A 23,401-nucleotide genomic window follows, 5' to 3' on the forward strand; every position below is an offset into this window, starting at 1 on the left:
GTATAATATAGTCATATATCTTATATTATTTCTTAATAAACACATCCACTTCAACGAGCTTGCCAACATATGTCTGGAACGAGGGAAATACTGTCACTAATCGTCATATAACATACACAACTCTATCTATCGAGTTCAGTTGTTAGTTTACGTGCCTTTGATGAGCTTACCAACATATGTCTGGAACGAGGGAAATACTGTCACTAATCGTCATATAACATACACAACTCTATCTATCGAGTTCAGTTGTTAGTTTACGTGCCTTTGATGAGCTTACCAACATATGTCTGGAACGAGGGAAATACTGTCACTAATCGTCATATAACATACACAACTCTATCTATCGAGTTCAGTTGTTAGTTTACGTGCCTTTGATGAGCTTACCAACATATGTCTGGAACGAGGGAAATACTGTCACTAATCGTCATATAACATACACAACTCTATCTATCGAGTTCAGTTGTTAGTTTACGTGCCTTTGATGAGCTTACCAGCATATGTCTGGAACGAGGGAAATACTGTCACTAATCGTCATATAACATACACTACTCTATCTATCGAGTTCAGTTGTAAGTTGACGTGCCTTTGATGAGCTTACCAACATATGTCTGGAACGAGGGAAATACTGTCACTTATTGTCATATAACATACACAACTCTATCTATCGAGTTTAGTTGTTAGTTTACGTGCCTTTGATGAGCTTACCAACATATGTCTGGAACGAGGGTAATAAATAGTAAAACGCTAATCTGCTAATTTTGTGCAGTATGGTCGTTTTTTAATTATTTAATTTGAATATAATACGAATATCACCACGTGTGTTAGAAATAAAGATAAGCTTAGTTTCACTAATACATGTATAAAATTATATATATTTCTTTTTTTATATTCAGCAGCATAAACAATCTTTTTATCTTACTAGAAAAATCCTTAAAGAAAGGTGAAAACATGTCAACTTAACTTTAATTTCTAAGACCTCATGCTTGTATAAAATAAACAATCATGTAAATAATTAAAATAACCAAGCCTTTTAATGACCAGGGGTGCGTTTCAGATTCAATTAACGATCTGCCATTATCGTAAATTTACGATCATAATAACGACCAACTTAACGATAATCATAAAGGCGTTTCAGAAACGTCTCGTAAACTCTGCGGTCGTACGTAAAAAATAACGATAAAGCACAGCGTTAAAGCTAGTGACCCAGTCTGAAGTGAAATGACGTTACGTCATATTAACCTAATGAGCGCCTCTCTCTTTTATTAATGATAATTATAGTCATAATAATAATAATAATAATAATAATAATAACAATAATAATAATAATAATAATAATAATAATAATAATAATAATAATAATAATAATAATAATGATAATCTCTTGAAGGGAATCAATTAATGTAACTTTCCTTTTTATAATGATTTGCACAAATGATACAAACTCGCAGTCTCTATTCTGCTATTAATGTTACATTTGTATCTTAAGCATCCGGTTTTTTTGTGATGGAGGCGGTGGCGGGTTCCGACGCTCATTTTAAAATTTGTGTAATTATAATGAAAATTGGACAACAACAAAATACGTTGTTTTTTTCAGGCTGGTGATTTTTCTTTAAATTCGTCTTTGATAAGTGAAATATTACGACAACGACACTATCATGATGATGCGATGACGACGATAGTGATAATGCGGCGGCGACGAAGACGAATATAATGAGTATTATAATGATAATGCGACAACGACGACTAAGATGAAGATAATAATAATGATAATGCTACGACGGCAATGATACTAATTATGATGTCACGATGACGACAATAATCATGACGAGATGATGATATGTAGATGTTCCTGATGATTGATGATGTGGATGATGATGAAGATGGTGAAGTTGGTGGTGGTGGTTGTTGTGGTGGGTGCGTTGGATGATGATGATGAATGATGATGATGATGATGATGATGATGATGATGATGATGATGATGATGATGATGATGATGAATGATGATGATGATGATGATGATGATGATGATGATGATGATGATGATGATGATGATGATGATGATGATGATGATGATGAAAATGATGATAATGATGATGATGATGATGATGATGATGATGATGATGATGATGATGATGATGGTGATGATGATGATGATGATGATGATGACGATGATGATGATGTTGATGATGATGATGATGTTGATGATGATGATTATTATGATGATGATGATGATGATGATGATGATGATGATGATGATGATGATGATGATGATGATGATGATGATGATGATGATGATGATGATGATGATGCACCAAAACTGTGACTGAGAGTTGTTGTATTGGGAAATAATTCGAAAATACAATTTTGACTGGTTGGATTTTTTGTATGAAGACAATTCATAAATCCATCTTTATTGTGCCAATCGTTGTTATAACAGTTAAATAAACAGCATTTCAGATCCATTCAAAATACATGATAAAATCTACATTTGCAGACATGCTTCAAATACACAAAATTACTAAAAGAAATACAGCTATTTTACAAGCTAGTCTCTTCAAAACACATTATTCAACAAAATGTATCTTAATTGGTGCAGATTGTCATAGTGGTTAAGTGTTCAGAGTTTCATGCAAATATTATCTATTATCTATTTCAGTCATGTCATGATATACACTGGAGTATACACTTAATGTAGCATTCTGTGTTTATACACGAGACAGTCAAAGTAAAAATAAATGTATTCAGAAATATCAAAAAAGATGCACTATATATATATATATACGAACCAAATTTAAAAAGTTGAACTCAAATATATTCAATTGCAGGAGTTTAACCTTGAGTATGCCTAAAATGGAATAAAATTAAAAAATAATAAGGACGTGGGTTCTTTGTCGTTGGCGTTTACCGTGTACCATTAAAGGAATTAATGTCTTAACTTACTGCCACTAAGCTTGTTTATGAAGTATTTCACATAAATTCTGCACGTTATTTCTCGTTTTTTGATAGTATTTTGAAAAGCAGTATGAAATGTTATTGTTAACATCTCGCACGTAACAAACAGGTTAATCAGATTGTCCTTTGCCTTCATGGTGGTTTTGCAGCCAATGTGTGTCAACATTTCAGTCACAATCTTTACGTTATATCATAAATCCTCGTATTGAAATTGAACCTTAAAGGTCTTGATTTGATATCCGTTTCATGGAAAAATGATAGTGAATGAAACAAAGTTTAACATATCATGACGTTATTATCCAGCGTGTCGCCAATCCTGAAAGATTGTAAGAGATGTGCATGCAGCATGGATAACATTTGAAAACTGTCCTTAAAAAGAACAGGTAAGCACACTTTTGTTAAATTTCCACTGACTGTTTGAATAATTAAAATAATGTAAGTTTATGTTTACTTTGACTTACAATAAAACATTGTTTGGAGCTATTTTAACTCATTAAAAAAAAATGTTATTATGTATACAATTAAAATAATGTTTTCAATTGACATATGTAGGAGACCGTGCATGTTAAGTTCAAAAAGAGAAACGCGACTTATACTTGTTATTATTACTACCCTGCAGATGGTCTGAAAATTGGTTTGCACTCTTGTTTTCATTTTTTGTGTACCAGAAGGCTGAAAAGCTCTCCCATTCATCGCTTTTTCGTGATTTTGTTAGTGTCAGTACCGTTTTGTTTTGTAAGAGCCTACTCTTTCCTATATAACATGGATCATTTTTAAAAGCAGTTTGGATATCGTTTTCATTGTTTCAACGTTTATATATAATAGTTCCCTTGATGATGTAGAATGTGTTAGCATTGTTACAAATTATGTTCGGCAAGTTCTCTTTTGTTTATGAAGTACAAATATTTTAAAAACTGATTTGAAAATTAACTGATTTCGCAAAAAATACTAATTTACTTTTTATTCCATTTGATTGTTTGTTGATTTTATGGCCATTCAGAACATTCACTCATAAGATAACTGGCTACTCAGTAAACGCTCATCGTATTAAAAACGCAGCTCTCTTAGATAAGCATACGTCTTTTGAACACGACTATTTAAATGAAGTTGTGATTGTTTTATGATTGTAGTAAGTGATAAATCAACAAAGAAGTGCACATTTCACGGGTCAGTGGTTCAAGCCGCACACTTGGGATATTTTTGTATTGATAAAATGTTAGAATATGACACTTGAATGTGAGCTCTTTTGACGTTCGTGAAAAATAACAAGCAGGTTTCACCGAGGATATTAAGAAAGTGTTAATATATTCCGATACATTGCAAGAAATTGATCTGTTCTTTATATGTTTCTTTCTTGGTCGCAAATGGTCAAACTTTAATATAATACTAAATTGTAAAGGAGGGAAGGGAAGGGAGATATGCCTTTCAAATCCCAAATTATCACATACTCATAAAATGTTGATATCTCAAATATCGACCTATAAATATAAGCAATATTATTTTAATTATTTTAATTATCAAAGCATAGTAAAGTCATGGAATTGTACTTTTTTAGAATATGCCGATTCGGTTTAGCTTTTAAGTAATGTTCTATAACGTTTCTATTTACTAGGTGTCTAATCTGATGTTTACACTTTCGGCTATGAGCTTGTTTCTGTATTTTTTTATTTAAATATTAATTGTTTGAAAGCAGGATAAAACAAATTTACGTATGAAAATTCAAGTTCCATGATTGTTTAAGAATGTCTTATATGCAATAGTATATTTTTCAATATTTACTTTGGTTCATATACATATATTGCAGATTAAAGTGAAATCTATTGTTCATATTTTGGTGTTGATCACTAAAAACCTAAAGACCTTGTCCAGGATTTTTCGTATTCCTCCAAATTGCGCTTATGAGACGTACAATTATAGAGCAATAATGAATAAACTGTTCACACGGCACTAAACAATATTATATGTATAAAGTACGCATATATCAATGCCACTCTAGTCAGATTAAAACGCATCCGTAGGCATGTGTAGAATTGTCAAAGAGTGGTCTTTACGATATATCAAGCAAAGTGTGTGTATTTCTGTCTTCAGTTATTACTTTGGACACGAACTGAAAATGAATGTCTCATAAAGGTTTCTTGCAACATTTAAAAAAATCGTATCTTTATGTCGTTTTTCATTCATAGTAAAAATGTAGTATTTGGCAGTATAAACATTTATGCAAAAAACTACAAAAACAAGCTCAGTAGCAAAAAAAATAAACATAAACCATGTTTAATGGCACTTGGTAAACGCCAAAGACATAGAACATAAAATCACAAACAAGAAACATAGGAGAACAGCACGAAACTCCACAAACAGCACAGTGCATACATACTATATATAAAATACTAGGTATGTTTATCAACAATTGTTAGGTACCGCCTGGGAACGGTTAGTAAAATGTAACTTTATAAATCAATTACGTGAACGTCTAGGAGCTTCGATAAATGTTTGGGTTGTAAGAGGAACGAATGCAAAGTGACATCTTTGTTTTAAGTTTGTAAACAGAAACCCTTAAAGATAACATCTTGCTCAGTCTGCATAAGTATGCGTTATATTTACGGTACTGGCTTAATTATTAAACACTCACTGTTTTATAGTAGAACACTACTATCTACCCAGCTATATCTACTATCATTTGTGCCATGTTTTTTTCGATATCGATACTTTTAAATATTAGAAATTCATATATTTGTTTAAGGTGAACACGGCTCATCATGGATTTTAATGAGAGACGAAGGGTGTTTGAAGAGGGAGGAGGGTACTGTAAACGTTATTCATTGCTGTAATATTTGAGTGTTGAATAGACAGTATCTTACTGGACATTTAACCATTACCATTAGCTTATGCCATATTTGAGTGTCCATAAAAACGTTAGCCTCAATTTTTTTGTAGTGTTGTTATTAGACTTATTTTAAGTGACATTAAATTACTGATTACAAGATTGTAGCCGTGTATTTAATAGCTGTAAAAGCACACATACTAAATGATTGGTGAGTGCCAAAGGATTTACAGTGATCAACTTAGACAGAAATACCGTGTTTTATGCACCTTTCTTTCATGAAAATAACCCACAGTATTCTTCATAATAACCATTGTTTTCGATATATGTATTCATTCTTTACGGTAAATTAAAACAACTTTATTAATTGTGGTATATCTTATTTGTGAGTAAACGTGCATCTTTAAATCAATAATGAAAACTCACACTGCTTCTCGTACTTGATATTTCCCTTACATTGCACTTAACGGCATTTAGAATATAACAATTTAAGCCAATGAAATTGCAGGTAGGCAATCATTAAGTACTAGACATAATCATTGAGAATTTCATCTTTCGCGAGTAGTTAAAGGTCAGCCTGCTGCCACTTATCAGATACACACTCCCTGTGTCAAATTTTGCGTTGTCAGTGTATCAACCAATGCGGTTGTATTCTAAGGCAGTTAGATGAGCTGGAGTAATTTCTAAATAATTAAAAAATCCTCGTTCGCTACGCTCACTACGCCGAATTTTTAATCATTAAGAATTTACGCCGTGACATCTAACTATTACGTAAATCATTTAATCGTTGACAAATAGTTTCATATACAAAGTGCATGCTATTTTTATCCTACTTCAGCTATCTTATCACCAGTATGTAAAGTTCAATTGGCATAGAGTGGATCTCCAAATCTATGAATAATAAGTGGGTACATGTTCACGTACGCCTTTTTTCATCGCATCTCTATGATAACATTTTCGCTGAGGACGGGATTTTATATAAGGCATTGCAAAGGCTTATTTAATCAGAGAGAGCAATTTGTTAAAATAACGTGTTTTATCACAACGCTGACATATAATGTTACTGTACATACATATATACAACGTCAATGTACAAATTTACAAAATTATCAAAAAACAATAAAAATGAGAGCTATCCTACGATGTGTTGATTTTAACAACTCAATTAATTTAATTTGTCCCCGGTGTGTCGTCATCAGGCGTCCACGTGTGCCTTAAAACGTGATGTTTTGAAAGGGACATGATATGTATAGGTTGAAATGGGTTGCATTCAACAAAGAAAGCATTATCATTGTTTCTTAGGCACATATTTCAAATATTAAGCGGGGAGCGGGATTTGATCTAATTTAACTTTTTTGTTTATATCATTATATTTAACGTTATTCAGTTCAAGATTCATAAGACTCAACTGCGATATTGCCGTAATAAAATATATATTATTAATGAATTCTTTTAAACAGCTTCACACAGCTAACAATGATAAATTCGTTGTATTCAAAGATACAAAAAAAATATATTAAGAAATAATTAAGGAAAATGATGCAGGACTACTTTGTTGGGCCTCTGCAATGGTAGACAAGGTTTTTACCGATCGACCACTGACGCATCGACTTGTGATGTTATACACTATATAAATTTACGGTTACATATGAATTTGTCAACACGGTAGCGAAAGTTGTCAACATTACAATGTAAATATAAAACATTCATTTGAACAAGAACATACTTTCTGTCAAAAGTTTTCGCTTTTGGACAGAATCTTAATAAAAAGTACCCCAAAACCCAGCCTCCGCAACCAAACTAAGTGATGTGTTGTCAAAAAAAGCCCTGTTATATTGTTGTTGTTTTTTCGGCCTTATACGAGGTTTCCCTATTTACACGTCGTTTCACGAGCTCTAATGCTAACCGATGCACATCCCTATCATAGCCTCATTGCGTTACATGTACTCGTACACAATGCATTGCACGTTTTAACTCATAGTTACTCAAACATATCCACGTATTTTTTGATAATCTATAGTGTGTACCCCTACTTTCATTTTCGAGCAAAGCAAACTATTATTGACATTCAGTGTCGAGTATTGGAAGCGTGTGAAATGTTCTTCAATTAATAAACTCTTGTCATAAAGGGAGTAATAATAAGTGTTTGACTAAATTAAATGTGAATGCTTCATGACCGTGCAAATTAATTTTCCGTCTAACATTTTAGCAACGCTCCGGTTCCTAAAGAGGCACATGGTAATAGAAAGGCCGGGTATGTTGCTTAAAAATGATATTTGACATAATGGACAATGCATACCGACACGATGTTAAAACAATTAGTATATTAAATATTTATCATTGCTCTGTGATTGAAAAGAAGTATAAAAATATCTAGTCTGTATTTGATGAAACATTCACGCCAGTTCTAAATTTGGCATAAGCATGTTTTTAAAATTACGTACTAGTACATTTTGATTCTAGCATGAATTCGATCCCCTCCTTTTATGTGTTTTCAGTGCCAACGCTGTAAATGTAAAACTTGCAGACAAGTAAGTTCTAGAACTAAGAAGATTTTCGAAAAAAATACTTTGATTCAATTTCTCCGAATGAATCTATTGGTTCGATATGTACTCTTTATATATATATATATATATATATATATATATATATATATATATATATATATATATATATATATATATATATATATATATATTGCAATTAAGTGATTCAGATTAATTTATCAAAAACGTATCTGAAATTGTAGTAATCGACTGACTTAATGATAGATACATCAGAATATGCATAACATAATGCCAACATCGCAACATATCATTCTAGGTACAAACTATCATTGTTCGAGAGACCATTACCACTTATCGTCAAATACGATGATGGTGAAGGTAACGCACTGTCTTACAACTATGATACCCTCGAGGAACTTAGCCAAATTGAGGAGCCATTATGTGTCATAGCTGTAGCTGGATGTCTGAGGACTGGAAAATCGTTCCTTCTTAGTCGCCTTGTACAGAAGTGCGGCCGTAAGCTAAAATTATTTAATAGTTTGTTTAATAGATTAAACCTAGTTGTGCAGACATGTTAAAAGTGGTGGTAAGTCCCAATTACCCATTCCTATATTTAAAAAGAAATGGTATTTTCAATTCCTAAGGAATGTAGTTAGTCTTGCCTCAACGTGGTCACATACATAAAAGGTTCAGTGAAAAGTACTAAAACAAGTCAATCAAGTCGGATGTTTCTCATTTGATATGATTAACCGCAATTTTGCTGTTTCAATTGAATATAATATCTACAACACATAGTTAATGCTTTAGACATTGTTTGAAATAAAACAGTTAGTCATTAAAGGAACTGTCAGTCATTAATACAAAGAACATTGTTTGAAAATTTTATTGTATTTGTTTTGTTCAGAATGTATTGAATTTCAATTATGATAGCTATTGCATATAAGAGGAGACCAGAAATGTTTGTATTGTGCTCGCGAGCATTGTTGAAGAAACGATTGCGGCTGAATATGGTTATTTCATGTTTAAAATATATGATATTTAATTACATTTTGAAAAATCGTTGTGATTATATAATATGTTATCCATTAGTTGGTATAATGTAGAAAAATCCCTCACAACATACTAAACTTGCATACGCCCAACCCCGCAAAGAAACCCGAGAATAATTGGTGAGCGCGAATAACCTTCCCCTGCACATAACGGATGACTGAATGCGATTGTAAAAAGTAACTCAATTAATATACATAAAAAGAGTTCTTGTGAAATCTTATTACAATAACATAACAATTAAAATGTCCGCTTTAAAATGATGATAAATGAAATCGGATTTTTTTTCTCGTTAATATTTATGGATAAGATGAAAGTTTATTTTAGTTCCAGGAAAGGCTTTCACTGTTGGGCACTCAGCCAACGCACAGACGCAAGGAATATGGATAATGTGCAGACCTCATCCTACTCAGGAAGGGAAGGTCATTGTTTTTCTCGATACGGAGGGCATAGATGATCCAGAGAAGGTTTGCTTGATTAATTGAAACACATTAATAGGTTTTATATCCATCAAGCTTTAAACATAGACTACGACTGATATTAATTGATAACCATGTGCATGAACCGCTACAGATGAATTGCTTTGTTTGTCAGAAGATCTTCAAGTGTTTCATCAGAATGAATTATTCCTATTTAAAGTTATAACAAGTTCTTGTTTTACTGAAACTGCACATAAATAGCCTGTATATTGTTATTTAACTTTGACGCAATCAATAAGCAATCAATTGTTCAAATTTCTTTTAAAACCTCAGGTTGCATTCATTACCATTTAAATAAATTATCCACTGTGATTTCAGGTTGAAATTCAAGAAGACACTTGGATATTCCTTATTGCAACGCTTCTTTGTAATGCACTTGTTTACAACACAAAAGGGGTCTTTGATGCATCACACATCAGCAAATTTAGGTAAGAGGTTTCAAGTTATCACTGGTAACGTTGTTGTTTCCAAATTACCTAAGAACAATAGGAGGATGAAATATTAATTTGACATGTGTTTGGCGTTTAAATAAAATACCAACATTTTGACAATTGGGTTTAACACAACGAGCAATTTTGAACTTCGATGGCAAACAAAAATCAACCTTTATTGGATTATAACCTTTTTTTTCGAGCGTTTGCTAAATAATGTTGTTGTTTTTGTTGTATTATTTCGCGGGATGATTTGCTTCAAGGGCTGCACAATTTGTATTTTGCCATTTTTAATGTGCTAATTAGAAGCAGCCGACCGATTTGTACGCCTGAACAATGCCATAATGTTAACGAGAAAATAAAAAAAATATACTTAAAGCATAAAACTTAGTCAGGGCAGTGTTTGTAAGTTCGTTTGGCAGATGCAAATACAGACGAAAGGACGGCCTTATACTAAAATCATGAACATCTATATTGTTTACATAATGCATTAATGGCTGTTGATGTATACAGATTTCTGAAGGTGGTTCATTCTAACGTGACGGTTGCAAGAGATGCAAGTGAGGACGACAGTTTTCTCGATTTCTTCTTTCCAAATTTCGTTCTCGTTTTACGAGATTACAATCTAAATGCTGATACATCTGCTGATAAACTCCTTGAAAAACGTCTAGTGTACAAGACTGGGGAATCGGACATTGTAAGGGATTTCAACGAACCAAGGCAACTTATTCGAAGATATTTCAAGAATAGGAAATGCTTCGCCATCCCTATCCCATGCGCAAAGCCCGAAAGTCTAGATTCAATGCCGGATTTTAAGATTGAGTCAGGGTTTTTGCAACGTTTAAACGACTTGCACCAATACCTTTGCCAATGTAGCCCGATGAAACTTAAATCAGGAAAGCCTGTAAACGGAAGAAGTATGTATCTAATAAATTAGCAATCGAAGATATAAAAAGCTTTAAAGCTATCAAGAGTTTGTTTCATTTAATATGTTCTATAGCCGTTAGTTGAAATAAATTTGCCGTGTTATTTATCAGTATGAGTTAAAATTTCTCGTAATGGAAAACCCCCCATCTTGTTGTCTCATATAAGATGTTGATGATTTTTTTCGAAGAACAAAAAATGTTGATAAAATGTGTACCTGGTTATTGAACTAGTTTACACTTTTACATTACCAAATATTAAGATGAACCAGCACTTCATTAAATAAAGAAAATCTATATTATTTACATATGCATTTTTTCTATATCTAGTGCTGAAAACGATGATTATATGCTACATCAATTCCGTGAAGAAAAACATGGCACCGTGTTTAAACGATGCTATGAAAAAGATGGCTGAGGAGGAAAATCAGTTTGCAGTGTTTAAAGCGTCGGAATGCTACAAAGAAGAGATGAAAAATAGGATAAACAAAAGCATGCCAAATGAGAGAGGGCTTGAGAAATATCACACTGATTGCATGGACGAAGCTATGAAGATATTAAAGGATATTGTTGTTGTTGTTGATGATGGAGATATATTTCACAGAAAAGCAGCCGTTAGTATGCATTCGTATTTCGGTACATTTAAAATAGTATGGCATAAATTCTAAAAATTAAATAGGCTACTGAGTGACTTTGGTTGGCTTAATTTTGCAGAAAACTGACTAAGACCCAGATTGTGTTTTGGCTAATGCGATATTTGCATCTTACTCAGAAAGCGTGTGTTGAGAAATAAGTACAAGATAAACAAATTTTATATTGTTTTAATTTAAACGTATTTTTCACTTATTATTTCAGGAATGTTTCGAAGATAATTTGAAACGATTCAAGTCATATGTAGAGAGAGACTCCCTTGACAGGTGTAGAAGGTCTTTAAAACAGCTAGACATGAAAATTCAACAGAATATCAGAGAGAAGAAGTATGCTCATGTGCGTGGTTACAGCGAATATATGGAAGACATTAACACGCTTGCTGATAAATTCACAGAGCAAGAATGTTACCTTGGACCAAAGGTAAATATATGAACATTTTTGAAGTGCAGAATCTAATATTCTCATAAAGCGTATGACTTCTTTTTCAAAACATGTAAAGTTTCCAAACGCTGACTGTTATCTTTAGAACATATTTACAAATTGTGTTATTAATGCTAAAGATTTTCTTATAATATTTACGAATTTTACTCAAATGTAAAGCGAATTGATACCATATAACACTGTCATAATTTCAGACCAAAGCTGCCTTGCAGGAATATATGGATACAAAGGTCGAAGAAGAGCAACTTGTTTACGAAATGGTAAAGGACAAACTTGGTACGATTTTTAGAATTTTAATGTAGGATATTACAGGTTTCATTGAAAACACGATTATGAGTACAGATACGATTTAAAGCGAAACATACGAAATAGAAGAAAACCTTTATTATACGTTATGTGTGACATTCGTTATTTACTTCTACGATTTGGAGCATGATACGATCGGCTTTGCATTAAATAATGGGTAATGCAGCGTTGAACTTGAATGATATCTTTGAAACGAGGGTTTATACTATCAAACTGTCTTGTTCCAGATGCTGAATCAGAATGTCAGTTGCATCGCCTTTCATCTAGTTCAGTCCCGATGCCAAGGAAGTTTGCAGATGTTACAGAAGGGGAACAGTCAGTTGAAAAGAAGGCACTGGAGTCATTCGAAAAGTTAGAAAGTGATGGACGAAAGAATATTGGATCACTATATCTTGAGAACCTGAAAATGAAGACACAAGAAATAGAGCAGACTAAAGCAGAATTATCAGAAGACGACGCATACTATAAGAAACTTGTAGCAGAGTGCGACATCTGGGATAATATTTACAAACAGGCGAAATTCGCGAAAAATTAGAAATTGATCCCCTCGGAGGATATACCGTTCAACCCTCGAGAGGCTGAACGGCAAGAAAGTAAAAATAAGGAAAACGGATTGAAAAAACAACCTGCAAATCCAGAATGTCAAATAATTTAAAAACACAAGACACTCAGGAATATATCATAATCATATATCTCAAGGATATGAATATGTTTCACAAACAAATGTTGACACTAATATTTCTTCTTAAACTAAATACGGCTTTAAAAAACAAAAGTATATACTTGATACATTTTAGAACTATTTAGAGTGATGCTAAAACTATTTGACAAAACAGTCGACTTTGGGTGCACGTATTACTTTCCAATGTGCGTAAATTTATAAAGGTATATTTCTTATCCAGTACGTTATATTTGTGACACTTGTAAGCATTATATACATGCTTTTTAATGTTTAAAAGAATGTTTTTAAGTCTTTAAATGATTGCGTGAATTTGTATTGTGTTTCAATTTCAATGAAAGTTGGTAACAATGTGCCATATATTTATTATATTTTAAATATGAGGTTATTTTTGTAGGAAAACGTACAAAATTGTATGTTTTTTTAGCAAAATGGTATGCGCTTATTTGTGTGCATGTTTAGCAAATGGAAGTCTGCAAAACAGTAGGTACCAAAAATGTGTGTTTTTGTAGCAAACACAACGGTACGTGTGCGAAAACGATATGCTTTTTAATAGCAAAATGGTGAATGGGCAAAACGGTATGTTTATTTGTCGCAAAATAATGTGCGTTTTCTTGCAATACGGTAGTGGATAATGATATTCTACAGTCCTGATCTTTGAACATGTATTGTCTGCTTGCTGTACTCAGATATATGATAGTTTATTATCCTTCTTTCTTTCTTGTTTGCCAACATTTGCTTTTCTTCAAGAAAATTTAAAACATGATATAAATAAATGTTTTTATTTTTTTATTTTTACGAACTGTCCTTTCGTAAACAAATGTAAAATGATGCATAAATGCAATCTAATTACATGCTCATATTGTGTATTGAGATTGTTTATACCTTACAAGAAAAGAATACATCGTTCTTACTATAATTGTCTTAAATGTTTTATATTAACAAAAAAAGGTTGGAAATGGCTATAATTAATTTTATAGTTTCAAATATTACTTACACATAATTTTTCCAGAATTTATATTAACGATATTTATAAATAATACAAAGTTATCAATGAAATAAAGCTTCGCGTCATTAAGAGTTTAACTTAAACATAGGTATAATTCTAGTAAACATCAAAACATAAGAAGCTGAGACCCTTTATGTCTAGATAGCTCTACGTTTGTGTGTTTAGCTCAATGCATGCAGATGCGTTAGCTGTGTCATTGTTCATCGCGATAGATAGGTCAAACATATCAATGTTTTTCACCCTATATAAGTGTTCATAACCAACGTGTCGATTTAGAAGTGTGTAGTGCCGGAAGTCAAAATTGTATGATCAGATTAGTCACATCAGAAGTTTTAAGTATATCAATTGCATGATAGTTTTTTGGTAAACATTCACAGCTGATGAAACTAAAGAAACTTTGTCATTTTTTGTAAATAAATGGCAGACTATGTGCATGCGTAATTGTTTTGGCGAAGAATGGTGCGCAAAATGTAATGGAGACTGTAGTTTCTCGTTAACGACTTGGTATTGAGTTGAAATGGAATATACCTACTAATCTTTGATATGAAGATAAAATCACTTGACAAGTAATATTGAAATGCATTCAAGTGTAAACAGGCGAAAAATCCCATTTAAATGTTGCTGAATATGAAGCAGTTCGTAAGTACTGTCGTTAGTGACGACTCCTTGCTGTCTTCATAGTTGGCTCTGCTCTCCAATTAAATCACGCAAAGTGCTAAGTGGGGTAATAGTTAAGTTGGTGTCTGGACGAAAAACATTGAAAAGGTGATTGCGAGATTAAAGGTGTAACACTTCACAAAAAACATCTATTATTGGATGTATTTATTATATTTTAAACATAATCTATGAAATATATCTGCTCCTGTTGATAGGCGATCAATGTGCCTTTTTAATGTTATATAGTAATGCAATCGTTTTTTGTCTGGCTCTATATATAGACACCGACACAAATATGTACATTTGCACATACCTTACTCCTTTTTAGGTCATTTAACATCAGATGATGACTCACGATTCTTCTTCACCTCATGTTTTTGTGACGAGTGTGATGTACGTTCAATTGCTTAAAATATAAACAATAAACATTACCTATTCGAGACTAAACAACCTACAACAAGCCAATATTTCAGTACTTGTATTAATATTCCACTGTGCCATGATATCTACTGTCTAAATTTGAAGTCTATTATAATTGATGTATAAAAGAAAACAAATGTTTATTCATGCGTCGCTTTCGCACCAATGGAAAAAGCAATGTCTAGGGAAAAGATAATATATCCAAAATCGCGCCCGAGATGGCCGCAATAAATTGCTATTTCAGTAAAATACTAATTTGGAATGTTTTTATTGTCATCAAATATCTAAGATCGATACTACTTGTCTAATAATGTACTTCAATGATATATAAAATTAAGCACTTCAAGAAAAATAGTAGTTCATACGGTCGCTGTCGCACCATTTGAATTAATTAGTAAACTTTATATGTCATGAACTATGACCTATACATGTATTTGAACATTTTAATTGGGTGTTTAAACTTAATACATTCATCCAGGCATTATGCGTTCAGCCAAATCCGTAAGTCATTTTGTTTTCTCTGAAGCACCCTCACGAACCCCAAGATCCGAATAACTGTCACTAAACGCCTTCAGCTGAAAGGTGAGAAAGAAACAGCAATGATACAATGTCTGGGAAGTAAAATGAATATGATAAAAATTTAGAATATTTCTCAATAAGCTTATCGACTCAAACCTTTATCGGGGCTTGATCAAATGGATCATTACAAGGTGTCCCATAAGAACCATAAAGTTTAACTGTACTGAAAATCTTTCTTCATGGCCCTTAAGCGGGTTTATATTTGATCATTTTTAAATAGTGGGTTAGTTCACATATTTTCATTGTATTTGTCAAATTCATTAAAACTATCTATTGTCAAACTTGTGAAATTAACAAATTTGCTATATCTTGTTATTACATAGCCAATTTAACTTTCCACATTGAAAGCGATGCAAAACCACTGACCTAGATCAATCGCCCTTCCAGATGTTTCGATGCCCCTCCTTCCTTAACATAGTTTAAGACTTTAAAATCAAAACTGCATATTTTGATTGGATGGTAAATGTTTTCTTACATGAGCAATGTATGATGAATATTGCTGTTACAAATTAAATGTTATTCGACCAGGCACATACATTGATGTCGCAAAAAAGTATATTAAAGAAAATTTAAAAGATTAAGCAATTTACTTTTTTAGTTCTACAAAGAAAAAAGTACTAGTAGAAAATTCAAAAGTTTTTCTGTTTAAGGAGCACAAGGCAAAGACCCAACCGGCAATAACATATAGACACAGACACATTAACATAACATACACAAATACAAACATAAACAATATTACACCACGTACAAGCCTAACTCAAGCGCAAGACGTTATTGACGTTATTGTCCACGTTTTTGAAACCATTTAGCTTCCATTTTTTTTTTCTTTCTTTACGTTTATGAGAAACGCGTTGAACAAGACGAAAATAAATTTGCATCCAATATGTTCCTAATTTGAACCACATATATACTGGAGAGTAACTATTGTGTATTATATATATGTGTTCATAAACTGACCAACTAATCTGCATTCGGGCATATCATTTTTCTCCTATGTGTCACGCAGATTTCTTTCGTCTTTCAGTAACTTCCAAATGTCAGGGCTGGCAATGGAAAAGTAGGATGTTTTTTATTTAGTTAAAAAATGAAATTTTTATGTTAACTATTGAGAAATGGCGAAAAAACTATATGTTCTACAGTTATTTCAATGTTTGATGTATACGATGTTTGTGTAATTCGAGGTATCCAAATGCGGAAGCAATATTTAAACAACACTTCTATTTATTTAGTAAATTTACATTAAGTAATGCGAATATCTAATCATTTTTTTTGCAAATCGCATTCTTCTTTCCATCGACTTTTGACTTTACAATGACGGATTACTGGTCGAGAATTATTACCCTCACTATTTTGGATGCAACAGCATAAAACGTGTCAGGGTAATACTGACTGACTCTTCATTTATTTGACACAAAATAATCTTTGCTACAAAAACTATCATATATGTTGTCGACGGTATTAAGTAGCCTCATTATCAACGAGCTTTATGCAAACTTTGGTATGATCGCGAACGAAATGTGTACTTACAAAATCAAGTCAACTGACCAATTAAGCTTTTATGATATCACAACTGATCCGCAATATCGTTTCAGATCTTCACCAGGCCGAAATAACCTATGTATGTATATCATTGTTATTCATTTTTGCTAGTTCCTCCAATTCGTTTTCCCCTTTTTAATGGAAATTGAGCGCAAACGATATAACTATTTCAACAGCTACCAACAATTCGTCTATTTACATTAATATCAAATATATAAATGCAAGCAAAATCCAAGCCATCATATCATAAAGTGGAACTGTCGTACATAAATAGATTGTTTGCTTTCATGCTATTCGATAAAATGTGGAGTTTTATTAATGAAATAACAAAAGTGATAATATCCATTCGATGTTTTCACTGCAAACTCAGGAGTGAAATTATCAACTTTAAGAACTTCTTTAAAAATCAATTGTCGTGACTGTAACTTAATCAAAACTAAACACGTGACTTTTGGACCAGAAAGTGTTGCCAAAAGATATTTTGATAATTAAAAAAAGGTATCATTACTTTAACTAAATAAATATTTGGAAATCGACCACTTACCGTTTATAATAGAATGGTAATCCTGTTTTTTAAACGTTTCTTGAACTTTGAAGCTGAATTTTCGAATAATTGCTTTCATACAAAACAAATAACGGATGAAAACAACTCGAACATATATAGGATGTTAAATGATCGTTTAAATATATTTTTACCTGTTGGTCGTTGCAATATTTAATTCGAAATTCCCGAACAATCCACACACCAAATACAGAACAAATGATGATCTATTGACCTAATCTACGCCTCAAAATTTGTCAACAACCTAGCGTGGTCTTCACTCTTTACCTTGATTTTCAAGCTAATCATACTGGTCTCTGACAGTGATAGATGACTGAATATCCATGTCTCATGAACTCTTAAACAAAGAAAAAACAGTTTATGATCAAATGATTATCTGCAATTGTTTTGTTAACACGTTCGACCTTTCAGTTGTTGCATTTTCATTTAATAAATAGCGGCGTAGTAATTTGGTCATGTATTCATGCCCTATTTTATTTCAAAGTGTTTATGTCAATTTTTGGAACATAAATGCATTAATAAAAGTTCATGAAATGTTCTAAATGAATGTACTAAAAAACGAGTGAATAATTAACTATAAATATACTTGACCTTTTTCTTCAAGAACCGAAAATACAAATGTATTTCATTTGATGTTTACCTCATCTCGCCGAATGAGTAGCTAGTTTAAAACCCCAGTAAATTTATATTTTACTGACCGTTCCAAGGCGGTACCTAACAATTCTTGATAAACAGCCCTAGTTTGCTAATATAGTATATATGTTGTATATTATATATTTAGTGTGCTGTTTGTGGAGTTTTGTGCTGTTGTTTAATATTTCTGGTTTGTGAGATGGAATTGAAAAAGTGGAGATTGTTAATGATTTTAACTATTTAGGTGTTACATTACACTGGTAATTTTAATTTTAATACCCAAACACTGTACGGTAATGGTTTAAAAGCAATGAACATCTAATACTGCAGTTATTTGATACCTTTGTTTCATCTATTATTACATTCGGTTTTGAATATGGGGATTTGCAAAATTTACACAGCTGGTTGGAGAGGATACATTTGAGGTTTTTGCAAAGCTATACTTGGTGTGAGACAAACAACTTCCAACGCTGCTATATATTGTGAATTGAGTTACATATTAATCGATACTTACGTATTTTAAAATATTGGTTTAAACTTAAGAAAAGTGATAATTTAGTTAATCAATCGGTCAATAAAGAGTCTATGTTAGATATTGATTATGATAAATCAAACTGGTTTAATAATGTTAAGAACTTTCTTACACGATGTGCCGCAGCTAGGAATATGTTTATTAAATTCATCAGCTTTGTAGGTCGCTAACGAGTATGATTCATTGTAGTAATAATAGAACAAATTAATCAGACCCGTTGTTTAGATTATTTGCTTGGGATATGCAAGATACGTATACAATATATATTTAGCATGGTTACCATGAGAATGTTTTGTGTTTTGATTGGCTGGCAGCTGCGAGGGCTCTGGGCGAAAGTAAATTTGGTCAGTAAGTGAGGTGCGAGTGAAAAGACATGAACGAATGTTTGGGCTTTGTTAAATAAATCGGAATACGTACCAATGTTAAGTAAGTTATATTTTGTAACATTTTTGTTTTGTTTTTATAAATGAAGTTAATCTACAATATAACGGAAAGGTTAGTTAAGGCAATTTTTGATAGCTACAAAACTTCAGAGCATTTTCGTAACTTTAAGTATTTTTGAATGTCCTGAAAATACTCTGTGAACATCTATTTGCTATGTTAATTGCATTATTTGGATTATTATTGTGTATATGATGTATGTGTCTTGATTATTGTGTTTGGGTTATTTCAGATAACCGTTCATACGTTCATACGTTCCTTAGCGTTCATTTACGTTCGTATACGTACAATAGCGTTAAGATGAGTTCCATTACGTACTGTTATGCTGACTGATTGACTGTTTGATTGTATGGAATAAATGTGAACGAGTTTATTACAAAGAGTTCCGGTTTATTATGTGAAAAAGCAGATCCCGCGGTTTAGTGAATTTGAAACCGCGACAGTTATTAAACATTGAAGTTTGCAATGTGCAAAGTGGATTAAGTGCTTAATTGGATTACGATGTCAACTGGTTCGATACGTGACGTCGACGTCTCTGAAGAAGGCAGTAAGAGAGCGGCGATCGACGGTGAACAGCTAAATCATGATTTAGCTAGGAATTCGGCTTTGTTAGCCAGGCAGTACAAAACTGCAGAGCTACTTATGGTGAGCGAGAGCGTGTCAAATTACACCTCGCTAATTGGCATACAGAAAGAAATACGAGAACAATACGAGGTTCTGGCTGTTACCTATGAGAGGATTATCAGCTCGTTAAGTGGGCAGGGCAGAGATGAAATGGGAGAGTCGTTTAAAAGGTTAAAAATGGAATTTGTTGAAAAGAATAACATGATTATAGACTGGTGCAGGAGCGTTAGACAAGAACATGAGACTGGCTCATCGGTGTCGTCCAAAACTAAAAGAGATATTTCTATGCAGAGAAAACTGTCTGAACTTTCACAATTAAAGGAAAGACAAAGACTTGAGTAACAACAAAAGGAGTTAAACATGAAAATAGAAGAACAAGAATTAATTAATGAAATAGAACGTTCAAAACTTGAAGAATCTTTATGTGACGAAGATGACTTGCCCAGTTTGGCAGACATCAAACCTGTTGTTCAATTGCCAATATTCACGGAGCAACACGATGACACAGATGATAAGAACAACTCTGTTGCAGCGTTACCTCTCACTGAACAACCATCGAGGGGGATAACGTTTGGTGACGTTGTAGGGCAGCAGAACGGCGGTGCTGACGAACTGACGGCTAGGTGTGGAAGCGGGAACGCACATCGAGGAGACGGCGGAGATGGAAAGATTTTCCAGGGGTTACAAGCGATGGCCAATACCATCCAGGAGAGTTTTAATTTACCGAGACCTGACATTTTAACTTTTAGTGGTAATCCGGCAGATTATTGCAAATTTATGAGAATTTTTCAAACAAACATTGAGAGTAGAGTTACTGATTCTAGGTCACGCCTGTCTTATCTCATTTAATATTGTCAAGGTGAGGCTAAGCGATCTATTGAGGACTGCGTTGTACTATCACCTGAAAATGGGTTTTCAAGAGCAAAGGCAATTTTAGCTTCACGGTATGGTAAGCCGCATCTTGTCGCGCGGTCCCATGTAGATCGTTTAGTTAATGGTCAGCCGTTAAAAGCAAATGATGTTCAGGGTCTCATGAGATTATCCCTAGAAATGGAAAAATGTGAGATTACGCTATCTCAGTTAGGATTTATGTCAGATGTTAATAGCTCTGAAAATTTGAGGAAAATAGTAAAACGCCTACCTATGCACATTACAACAAAATGGGTTGATAAGGCTAGTTAAATGCAAATGATGTTCAGGGTCTCATGAGATTATCCCTAGAAATGGAAAAATGTGAGATTACGCTATCTCAGTTAGGATTTATGTCAGATGTTAATAGCTCTGAAAATTTGAGGAAAATAGTAAAACGCCTACCTATGCACATTAAAACAAAATGGGTTGATAAGGCTAGTTCAATTATTGACGAAGGCCGAGAACCAAACTTAAATGATTTGATGAAGTTTGTTGAGAAGCGGGCTACCGTTGCAAATACTATGTATGGGCAAGATTTAGCTGGTGATGGGGTCAGTAAAGGGAGAGATAGAGCTGGTGTGAATGGGCCGAAAAGTGAGAGAGTTACAACTTTAGCCACATCAGTAAGTAATAATGACATTGTACCAGCAGCGCGTATCTTGTCATGTGTATTCTGTAAGGGTCGGCATAATCTGAGACTGCAATGAATTTAAACAAAACGATGTTGAATACAAAATAGCATTTGTAAGGAAGCACAAAATGTGCGACAATTGTTTAAACTTCAAGCATATTGCAAAGTTTTGTAGGAAGCAGAGCGGATGTGACGTACCGGGATGCAGAATGAAACATCATGCCGTGCTGCATCGAGGTAACCAGAGTATAGCGACGGGCAGTTGTACATCGACGAATGTGAGTGGTTATGGCACAAAGGTATGTCTACGAATCGTTCCGGTAGCCGTGCATCGGGGCTCGAAGACAGTGCAAACTATGCTTTGTTGGATGCGGGGTCTGACGTCCCACTTTGTAGCGATTCCCTAGTTAAAAGTCTAGACGCCAAAGGTAAGTCCTTAGAGTTTTCTATAACAACTGTTAATGGAAGTAAGGAGAAGAAAACGGGCATAGAGTTTAATGCAGAGGTAAGTTCTATTGACGGACATGGGCATTTGACCCTTCCAAGAGTGTGGTCTGTAGAACGTTTGCCTGTGTCTCTGGATTCACTCCCGAGGAGATCGGAATTGGCTAAGTGGGATCACTTAGCTGGCATTGAGTTGCCTAATATAGACGCAAATGAAGTTGGGCTATTGATTGGCAGTGACACACCGGAAGCTTTCTGGGTGGAAGAAGAAAGAATAGGTAAGCGCAGCGAACCATATGCTATAAGATCGATTTTAGGTTGGACGATCATTGGGCCTACATGTAAGGTGTCCACAAATTTAAATGTCAATGTGCATTATCAACAAGCCGATGTATTACAGCAAATGCACAAACTTTGGTCTACAGACTTTCCGGAGTACGTAGCTGACGCTAAACGAGAGATGTCGCAAGACGACCGACGAGCGTTAGGTATAATGATGCAGACAATAACTCAAGAGGATGGACATTATAAAACTGGACTACCTTGGCGCGATGACCAATGTCTTCCACATAACAAACACATGGCACTTACACATCTATCAGGCCTGAAAAGGAAATTGCAAGGAAATGATTATTTGCATAAAATGTATAATGATACAATGGAAGGATATATATTGAAAGGTCATGCAAAACGAGTATGCGAAAGTGAGACAGAGAGTAAAAGTGACAGGATTTGGTACCTACCAGATCACCCAGTTGTAAGCCCCCGGAAGCCAGGAAAGGTAAGAGTAGTATTTGACTGCGCTGCAAAATACAAAGGTATGTCACTGAATGATCGGCTGCATCAAGGTCCTGATTTAGTAAATAGTATAGTCGGAGTACTTACGCGTTTCAGAGAGGAAAGGATTGCGTTAGTGGCAGATATTGAAGCTATGTTTCACCAAGTGCGGGTGATGGATGAAGACTGCCAAGCGCTAAGATTTCTGTGGTGGCCCGAAGGGGACTTAACTCGACAGTCTGAATGCCACCAGATGCAAGTGCATTTGTTTGGCGCAACTTCCTCGCCGAGCTGCGCAGCGTATGCATTAAGAAGAACGGCGACTGACAATGCAGGAATGTATGCACCGGAAGTAACCACAACACTGGAGAGGAACTTCTATGTTGATGAATTGATCTATTAAA

General features: G+C 33.7%; 2 protein-coding genes across 3 annotated transcripts; both read left to right on the forward strand.

The window, feature by feature from the left end:
• Positions 1-3,221: 3,221 nt before the first annotated feature.
• Positions 3,222-14,082, forward strand: LOC128213936 (guanylate-binding protein 1-like). Of its 2 annotated transcripts, none has more exons than XM_052920092.1 (12): positions 3,222-3,335; positions 5,693-5,752; positions 7,983-8,027; positions 8,272-8,304; positions 8,597-8,796; positions 9,655-9,794; positions 10,125-10,234; positions 10,751-11,154; positions 11,491-11,774; positions 12,016-12,231; positions 12,447-12,528; positions 12,786-14,082. In XM_052920092.1, exons 2-12 carry the CDS (start codon positions 5,709-5,711, stop codon positions 13,091-13,093), a joined length of 1,866 nt encoding a protein of 621 aa, XP_052776052.1. In that variant the 5' UTR covers positions 3,222-3,335; positions 5,693-5,708; the 3' UTR covers positions 13,094-14,082. The 2 variants fall into 2 exon arrangements, with proteins under 2 accessions (XP_052776052.1, XP_052776126.1); XM_052920166.1 differs by having other exon boundaries at positions 12,447-12,512; positions 12,786-13,015.
• A 7,995-nt stretch (positions 14,083-22,077) lies between these two features.
• LOC128235140 (uncharacterized) lies at positions 22,078-23,400 on the forward strand. Its single transcript, XM_052949886.1, has one exon. It carries the CDS (start codon positions 22,078-22,080, stop codon positions 23,398-23,400), a length of 1,323 nt encoding a protein of 440 aa, XP_052805846.1.
• Position 23,401: the final 1 nt, after the last annotated feature.

The sequence above is a fragment of the Mya arenaria genome, chromosome 1 (genome assembly GCF_026914265.1).
Source record: "Mya arenaria isolate MELC-2E11 chromosome 1, ASM2691426v1".
Classification (NCBI taxonomy): Eukaryota; Metazoa; Mollusca; class Bivalvia; order Myida; family Myidae; genus Mya; species Mya arenaria.

What these genes read in the sequence shown, in the direction of transcription:
- LOC128213936 (XM_052920092.1), top strand. Translation starts at nt 5,709, where the DNA reads ATGGATTTTAATGAGAGACGAAGGGTGTTTGAAGAGGGAGGAGG. An exon ending in GCATAGATGATCCAGAGAAG is followed by an intron (nt 9,795 to 10,124) that starts GTTTGCTTGATT and finishes CTGTGATTTCAG; the next exon opens with GTTGAAATTCAAGAAGACAC. An exon ending in AAAGCCTGTAAACGGAAGAA is followed by an intron (nt 11,155 to 11,490) that starts GTATGTATCTAA and finishes TTCTATATCTAG; the next exon opens with TGCTGAAAACGATGATTATA.
- LOC128235140 (XM_052949886.1), top strand. Translation starts at nt 22,078, where the DNA reads ATGTCTACGAATCGTTCCGGTAGCCGTGCATCGGGGCTCGAAGACAGT.